Here is a 9270-nt window from a genome sequence, read left to right on the forward strand (position 1 = left end):
GCTAGTCACCAAATCGTGGAGCGTAGAAGAGCTACAAAACCCACCATAATATTAGTCAGAAGAAATTCACTGCAGTATCAGCATCTGAGATCTACACTAGGAGAGCTGACCAAGTATCACCCAGGTTGCTAGATGACATGCTTGCATAAGCATACATGAAGTGGGGAGGATGTCTGTGTTTTGTTGCAACATCTGGTATCTCTCCCTGTCAACTTCATGCTTGTGAAACAAGAGATGCTGAAACATGCAAGGACCTCACCATATTTTGAGCTTTTTAACTGACAACATATCTTTTAAGCTGTCAGCTACTTCATCCATTTTCTCCTGCATGTTAGCTACCTTCCTGGTCTGAAAAGACATGTTTAAGGATGCTCCCATGCTCAACACTCAGTACAGAGGATGTAAAGACTAACACTTCTACGATGTTTAGTGTCTGCACGTGACCTTTTTCACCACTCTTCCTCAAAGCTTCTTTACTTTTACTGATGAGTCTTGGTATCTTCAATAAACATTTATGCAAGTAAACTGTAGTCCTCTTAAACCTTCCTACTTCTGTCCCACTCCCCAAAATTAGTCATCCTTGAAAACCAGGCCAATAACAAATTAGCAAATATTTGATTAGTGCAGTTCAGAGATCCACTCCTTAAATCGAGATCCACATCTTTAGCTTTGGTAAAATTATGTTCTACAAGTCAAGCCACACCTATACTTCAACAATATATAGCCTCAACAATAACTAAAGCTACACATTCAGGTGACTGATAATACTGGGTTAGCTATTTTATAGTAAAGCTAAACAAAATTATTATTTTTATTTAACTAAATGCTGTCTTACTGTTATCTGTTTAAGGGAGAAGACAGTGTCAGAGTCTTCAGAGAGCAACTAATTCAAAAGCATTGCCTTAAGTTAAATGTTATCCTTACCTACAACTATAATGGCAAGAAAATGCAGATGATTAATATTAGTGTAGCCAAAAGTTTAAGTGACCCTTCCCTCCTTCACCCTCCCAGGAGACTTAAATGAATGCAAGATACTACATCTTTAGAAAAGCATATCTCAGTCTAAAATATTCATCAAGGTATCCAAAGGAAAAAATTGAGAGAATATTCCAGTATCTGCTATTCTTACACTGATACTTGAGTTCACTGTACATAAGTTGCTTCCTCATATCTAGAAGTGGTACAATGAGGAAATAACATATACTTACTGTAGGCTGAGGCGGTCCTTTGCCACTGCTGCGACCTCTGAAATTAAATACATACATGGGATACAATTAAAAGAACTGCTGAAACTGGTTAATTTCTTAACAAGTAAGAATTCAAAAACCCATCTTAATTTAGTGTTGAGAATGGGATTGGAGAAAAACAGCACTCCCCTAGAGCAGAACTTGACAACTACAGGGCCCACAGCATTTATCCTCCAAACTACTGACCTACAAGTAACATTGGGTAGTAGGCAAGAGGGTTACCTACAATAAATTAGAGGACAAAATGAAGAAAATACTAAGCCTATGTCATTATAAAAATCCAAAAATATTCTCTCTTAAGCAGAATCCTGTAACTAAAGCAAATTCCAAAACTTACTGGCACACAAAACCAAAAACTACTTTCAGGCCCAATCCGTACTTAGCACAGAGTCCCTTCTTTAAGACCAGAGGCTCAGTACATCGTCACTGTCCGTCTGATTAAGGGCCACCCAAGTAACTGATCCATGCTGCAAGCTACAGAGGAGCCCTGATGGCAAGGCCCTACCTACAGAGCTTGCTTATAACCACTATCACAACCCAGCAAGTGAAACTAATTCAGTCTATCCATCCCCTCAAAACCACTAACCACTTTTAATGCAAATCTGTCAACGCGTAACACTCGGGACACTTCAAAAAGCTTTTAAATTAACCTGTATGCTCTCAATACCTTGCAAACTGAGATGTAACAGTCTGTGCCCTCCACCTCAGATATCTGAGTCCCAACAGCATCCCTGCAGCTAGCAAGTCTGCAACAGCTACAACTTCACTGGTGTGCCTTATTTCAAAGTTACTTCCTTGTACCAAGAAGTCCTAGTTTCAAATATTTCTCATAGTGATTTAGATTTGTATTACAATGACTTCAGGAATGCACGCTGTAATGTGAGGCAAAATGAAGTCTTCTGTTCTATTAAAAAAAAAAAAAAAAATCAATTCTTTAAATAGACCCACCTTACAGAGGGACAACCATTTAATTAGAGACACCCAAAGAATCATGTCTACATTTAAAAATATCCAAACAACGTTGAAATCTAAATCCAACTGAATGTCAACTGCATTCAATTGCTTTTGAAAACACTATGCTGTGGTTGAATTCAACCTTGCTCTCAAAACAACATGCCCTTATTAATAGGGCTCATGAGTTAGTCAAGAAATCAAAGGAACTTCTCCCAATGAACATAAATACCCCTCCAATAAATTCTGCAGAAATAAGCAAGTCCATCAGAGAACCATGAAAGGCTTTAATGAGGAAAAAATGAAAAACCACTAAACTATCACCTGACTTGTTTAAGAAAACAAGCTTCTGAAACAGAAATGTAGTCTCATACAGCATCACGCACACTGATGACATTTGCTGATTGGCAATAACTGCAGATTTCGGATGTCTGGCTGACACTTTCCAAATACTTGCAGAGTACTAATCTCACCAAAAAAAACCCTAATGCAAATAGCCTTTATTTAATTACCTATCAGCCTTAACTTTCCATAAGGCAGCTTCACAACTTCAGGCCTGCTCTGGAGACAAGCAAGTCTCACCATTTAGTAAGTCTGCCATTTGTGAAATGGCTACCTATAGCACAGTGCTGAAGCGAGCCCTTTGTGAACCTGGAACGTAATTTTTGCATAATATTCAGACGAATGATCCTCCTCTTTCTGAAAGTCATTTCACCAGATGTGAAACACCCAAATAAAAGAGAGGTACAGTCCAGTTCCAATTTTTCCTTTTCTTACAATCAAGTGTCAACACCATGGTCTTTCAAAGAACATGGCCGAAGTCAAGCAATTTCACCAGTTCCCTCTGTTGGTCTCAAAGATTTTAGAAGATACTCCTTCCTACATCAGCTATAGAAATGGTCAAAAGTGAAAGAGTTTGGTGTCTTTGAAATAGAAAGCACTCCCATTTTTAGTGACAAGTATTCTTAGAACTTAAATAACTGGGTTGCTAGACTGGTCAGAAAGTTTGGAGTATTCCCTTTAAGCATCCACCTAAGCGTTCTAGATTTTCCATCTCTTACCACATTTCCAACATTACTGTTCCTACCCACATTTCTTTAAGAAACAATCTGATTGTGCGCATCCGCATTTGCAAGAGGTCCTACCTTCTACATCAGACCGAGAGTTAAGCTAACTGCAGAAATTCTATATGCTATTCTGATCTAACAGATCTCTTTACAGACCTGACCTCTTGTTTTCCAGCTTACAACTGTTAAACACAAACCATCGGAAAAAAGGAAAGACATTCATCAAGATGAAAAAAGACATTCACCAATTCTGCCAATGCTACAATTCAATCAAAACTGTGTGTATCTTCTGCTAACACCAAGGCCATCAACTTGAGGTTTATATTCAAACAGGTGAAGACTCAAGTTCAAACTACCCTGTGACACATCTTTGATCCATCATATGAAAAAACCTAGGACCTTTACAAAAGCAGAAAGCAGATGGTCTTTGCCAGAAGTTTACCGCAACTTAAAACAGGAGAGTAACGCTAAGAAATGGGGGTGGGGGAAACCAGAAGGGTCAGTAGCAATTTGGCATTGCTACCTAAAACCACATCTTGATTACACCAAGTATGGTAAATAAAAAAAAAAAAAAAAAATACATTTGGTATTGCAGAAATGTGGTTAAAGGTAAGCCTGGGAGAAGGCACAGCAGCTTGCCAAATCCAACTTGTAAACCCTTTGCTTTGGGGTAGCAAAGTCACAAAGTCAGGAAAATGCTGCACCAGACAAAGTAATGACCAAGCAATTAAACTCAGTAGCCAACTCATTGCAGGCCAGCAGTTACACCTTAAGAGTGAAAGTCTCCATAAGGGCTTAATCAATGCTGCACAATAAACATTTTTACCCAGCAGCAACTTGAATCTTTTTTCTATTTTTATGAGCATTTACTATGCTATTTCTCAGCATCCCTCACCTCCCATCTTAATGTTTACATGCCAAGTAGAGCATTTGTATAAGCAAAACAAGGTCACGCATTTATATTTTTCCAGTTAAGTGAAAACTAATGCAAGGCACATAAGTCTTTCCAGGATGTGAAAGAAAGTCTCAGGTTTTCTCTCCAGCAGCATCTTCACTTTGAGACTAAGAACCAAATGCAACCATACTGTAATTAATGTCTAGAGCAGAAGTGCAACTACAAAGACTGCTGAATTTAACAGAGTGAATAGATGTTTCTGGAGCACTGGCTGACATTACTACAGCTTTGAAAACAAATTTACAGGATACTCTACAGAACTTTCATTACAAGTGCAGAGAGCTGGTAAAGCTTTCTTCTAAGGGAGAAAGCAGAGTACAAAGTTTTATTTAAGTACAGTATTTGTCTATATAAGTCAAATGAATTGAAGCTGTCAAATTAAGATCATACAAGAAGTCCTGCAGCATTGTTTCTGTAGTTTTTCCCCAATACTGACATTAATAATGTCAACTCCTGTCTTCTTACAAGATGACAACTTCTGTAGCGTCTGAATACATAAGTAATCTGACTCAAGTCTGACCCAGTGCACATCTGTAACCTGTTGATGGACTTAGTCACTGAAGAACCTTCTTCATATACATTGCCATGAATCAGTTGTTAAATTAAAACTTACTCAAAAGCAGGTATATAATATCATACTAAAGTGCATTAACAGCAATAAGGAAAGAGACCTGCGGGTTATCCATTCATTTTGCTCAGCAGTTTAGCACAGTTGCATTAAAACAGACACACACACACAAAGATGTTAGAACAAACTAGAAAACCTCTGAATGGCACGTGTGATCAAACCTCCAGAACAGTCACTTCCATTGTATCAGAGCACCTCAGCACTCAATAGTCCCGATTACTTCTGTCTGAACAGAATGGACACCTCTCTTCTGCCCTTTACTTAAGCTTTTAGTTAGGCTAATAAAAAAGGATGTCGAGGAAAAAGGAAAATAAGAGTAGGCAAGAAGCGTTAAGTCTCAAAAGCAAGCTACGCAACATGGGATCATGTCAGTTTTAACTTTCTAATGAGCAAAGCCATTTATAAAAGACGGTAACTAAGAGTGTTCCTAAAGGACTCCCAAGTCCAGTTAGGCAAGAAAGTTACCAAATAAAAAGGAAAAAGACTTTCTGCCACAATTGTAACTAGACACGTAACCATCCAAAACCCGAGTCTGAGGTGTTTTGCCTTCAGACAAAATAACAATGGGGAAAAATTGATAACAAAAAAGGATGCAGTGCTTGAAGGAATGCTGGGAGAGATGCAACTTTCAATCACAGGACAGCTAACCTTCCTGTGCTTGTATAAGGGCAAAACTGAACTAAAACCCAAAAAGCACATATTAGATAATGTTTTGACTAGCACAGTGGAGCAGGTTTGTGTATGAGGTCTACGTTTTCTCCCATTAGAGTTCAACATGCTATTGGCATCCCCCCTACAGCCCGATTTCCCATCTGCCATATTGCACATGCAGTTGCTATTAAACAAACATAGCATTTCACTTAGTGCCTCTTTATAAAAAAAGGTATTAATCCTTCTTGTTTGTTTTTCTTTAACACCTTTAAAGATACCTTAATTTGTGATTTCTCCCCCTGTGTAAGAGAAATTAATAATACCATGAAAACAAATACTGGAATGTCTTATTTGTTCACGCAAGATTTTACCTTTTCTAATATGAAATACATATATCTATCATTATGAAACCATGGAAACAATTGTAGTGAGCAAAGCTGACCCTCCACTCACTATCAGATGTAGAAGGATGAGGTGCCTAGCCCAATTAAGTCTTACAGTAATAAACACAGAGAAGAAAATTAGGTCCAGGACAGTTAACTACCAATGAGCTTTCTACCCAAACCTAAGCCTTTAAAAGCAACTTAGCCATGAAAAGTAACATTCTTTTGCATCTCAAGAAGATAAGAAAGAGAATGCTAGCGCTGCAGGGAAATGACCTGCTAGGAAGAAAGCTTGGCATAACCTGGGGATGTTTAAGTTTCTGTTAAATAATATAATGCTTCAAATTGAAACCAAGATGCAGGCCAGCTAAAAAACAATTTGATTTTTTGCAAAGAAAAGCCACTTAGCTTTTCATTTACCTGAACAGATTTGCAGCATGAACCACCTTTGAATCTGTACTCCCAAAGAGACAAGACTTTTCTTTACGACAGCAATAGGAGAAGTTCTCTGAAGGTGTTCCACAGGGCTCCATCAGCCCAGGGACTGTGATTTTACAGACCCTTCATTCAGAAGTAACTTGAAAAATTGAGTAACAAAAAAGAGAGTGTAAACACCTCTCAGGGAACATGTCAGTTGTTCAGCAGCCCCACTAGAACTCCCTAAGGAGTTCTGAAGTGGAATTTATCCAACAGAAGTAGAAAGGCAACACTGGTAGGAGAAATCCAGTGGCTTTAATCTTAAAACTTGAGAGAGACATTGAAGCTCGCATCCCCTAATCTACAGAGACAAGTGCTCACCATCATACTGAATTTAAAAAAAAAAAAGGCTGTAGGGTTTGTTGCCCTTCACGTTAACCTCTACAGTGCCACTGTGTGTTGGCAGGGATAACTGTTTAGCAAAGCACAGTAAACACCATGTTCAACCTAAACAGCCATATGTAAAAACTATTAAATCACTGCAATGAAGTGCTGAGGTATTATTGTTATTATTTAAGTTTATTTTGTCCTTTTCAACCCTACCAAAGCTTTTCCGCTTCCAGTTCCACAGACTGGTAACAAAGTAAAACCCTATTTCCAGTGATGTCCAACAATGGGACCACTGTAAGTTCTGTTTTATTGCCAATGCACAAAACTGAGTAAGAATAAAAGTCAAGTTAAAGAGTAAGATGAATAAAACTTGAAATGAAACTGCTCTGAGTGACTATGACCTTCAAGACTGTTACCGTCCTGCTTTGATTGTTTGTTATGACCCCCACAGCACTGGAAAAATTCACAACACTAGAAAGTTTTTGGTTTGTTTTTTTTTTCCTTCCTCTCCCTCAAATATGTGTGAATTTGAATAGCTAATGCTCTCCGAGCACGAGCGGGATCAATCTTCCAGAGGCAGTATGAGACAGCAGGGCCTCCGCAGCGTGCGTGGGGAGGGGGAGATACGAGGAGGGGAATCTGAGCCTGCTGCAGAACCCTGATTCCTCGCCCCCCGAATCTGTGAAAAAGTGAAGCCGTGCTTGGAACCACCATCCACCGGCGAGGCCAGTGAGCGCTCCTGCGGCCTCCCTTCCCGCGAGAATTTTATTGCGATTTAAATAAAAAAATTATATATATATATATATGTGTGTTAAAATAAATAAAAATAAACCCCAGTAAGGTGAAGGTGCTCCACCGCAGGCGGGCCTCCGCCGACTTCCACAAGGCAGGAACGCTGCCCCCTCCCCCGCCTGGGACAACCCCGCCGCCCCCCAGCCCCGAGGCCGCCGCCATCGCGGCCGGCACCTTCCCGCCGCCGTCCCCCCGCGCACGTGCGGCCGCCGGCTACGGCGCCTCGCCCCCGCCGCCCCCCGCCGCCGCCGCCTCCTCCTCAGCAGGCGGGTCACGTTGGCCCGGGGAAAGCGGCGCCCCTCGCCCCCGCCGCAGGCCCCGCCAGGCCGCGGGGGCTTCGCCCGCCACCCCGTCGCGGAAAAATGGAGGTCCCGCCGTGCCCTCCGCCGTCCCCGGCCGCCTGAAGGGCACCGGCCGCGGCCTGGCCTCGCGGCCTCGCCCCGGCGGCACTGCGGAACCGGCGGGCCCCTCGGCGGGCCTGCGTGCGCCCCGCCCGCCGCCATGCCGGCTCCCGCCCCGCCGGGCGGAGCCCCCCGCGCCGGGCCGCGTCCCCCGCCATGCAGCAGGCCCCGCTCCCCCTCCCGGCCGCGCCGCCGCCGCCGCCGCCCATGGAGGCCGGTGCGGGGGGGGGGGGGGGAGTGGCGGGGGAGGGGGAGCGGCGCCCGCGCCGGGCTCTCCGCGGCGGGGCCGGGACCAAGGCCGGGCCCGCCGCGCACCCACCTGCCCATGTTCTGCCTCCCGCCGCCCGCGGCTGACGGGAGGCCGGGGCCGCCGCCGCCGCCGGGGGGCTTGCGGTTGTTGCCGGCGGCCTGCGCCGCCGCCGCCGCTTGCTTGAGGGACATGACGAGAGGGGAGAGGGCCGGGGGTGCTGGGCGAAGGCCGGTCCGCGGGGCCTCGCTGCGCTGGCGGGGCCGGGGCGCCGCTGGCTCGGCCGGTTGCTCCCAAACAGTGCGAGCGGGGCGGAGGGAGCGGAGCGCGGCGCGGAGGGATCCACGGGAGGGGGGGGGTTGGGAGGGGGGGAAGGCCGGACCGGGCCGGCGGGTGAGGGGACCGGCGGGGCGGAGGGGCGCCGCGGTCGCTGCCTGCCGCCTCTCGGGCACCTCCGCGGCGGCAGCGGGGGAACGGTGGGGCGGCGAGGCGGCGGCGCCGGAGCGGGCGGCGGGCGCGGACTCTTTACGGGAAGTCGGAGGGCGCCGCGGCAGTGCTGCGGCGGGTGAAGGGGCGGAGGCGGGAGGCGGGGAGGGGAGGGGGACACGTGAGGCGGCGGCGCGGGACGGCGGCAGCTCCCGCCGCAGCCCCGGCCCCGCTGAGGGGACGGGACGGGCCCGGCGGTGCCGTGAGGCCCCTGCGGGCGCAGCCCCCCCCCCCCCGCCCTCACAGCCCGCCCGCGCCTTCACCCCCGGTAGCCGCAAGGGCAAACCCGAGCCGGTGCCAGCCGGGCGGACGCCCCCGGCGCGGCTGCCACAGGCCCCTGGCCCCTGAGGGGAGCGTTCCCCCTCGCCCGGCGGCGCAGGACCCTGGGTTGCGGCCTGCTGTCCGGGCCGGCCCGCAGGCCGAGGCCTGGCCGGGGCAGAGGCTGGCGGGTTAGGCCCCGCCCGGGGCCGCCAGCGAGCAGGAGTGGGAGGGCGGCGGGCTCGGCCCGGCAGCGCATCGTTCAAAAGAAACCAGACGTCGAGAGACACCAAAATTCAGAAAAAAAAAAAAATGGCCGAGCCGCTGACTAGCTGTGAAAGACGAAATGGAGAACCCCCGGCCCTCCCTGCGCTCTGCGGACCGGCTCCTGCCTTTA

The 9270-nt window shown here is 46.5% G+C and overlaps 1 protein-coding gene across 8 annotated transcripts in view; it reads right to left on the minus strand.

Annotated features, from left to right (window-relative positions):
- The window catches only part of ATXN2 (ataxin 2), a 52630-nt gene extending 44343 nt beyond the window's left edge, over positions 1-8287 (minus strand). For 6 of the 8 annotated variants that reach the window (XM_050906994.1, XM_050906992.1, XM_050906990.1 and 3 more), the window contains exons 1-2: positions 8202-8258; positions 1209-1245 (exon numbers count right to left, since the gene is read on the minus strand). In XM_050906994.1, the coding sequence (XP_050762951.1) occupies positions 1209-1245; positions 8202-8209 (45 nt within the window). In that variant the 5' untranslated portion in view covers positions 8210-8258. Of the gene's footprint in view, positions 1-1208; positions 1246-8201 lie in introns of all 8 variants that reach the window. The other 2 variants (XM_050906996.1, XM_050906988.1) reach the window with 2 other exon arrangements.
- Positions 8288-9270: the final 983 nt, after the last annotated feature.

Source organism: Gymnogyps californianus, chromosome 16 (assembly GCF_018139145.2).
Source record: "Gymnogyps californianus isolate 813 chromosome 16, ASM1813914v2, whole genome shotgun sequence".
In the NCBI taxonomy this organism is placed as follows: domain Eukaryota; kingdom Metazoa; phylum Chordata; class Aves; order Accipitriformes; family Cathartidae; genus Gymnogyps; species Gymnogyps californianus.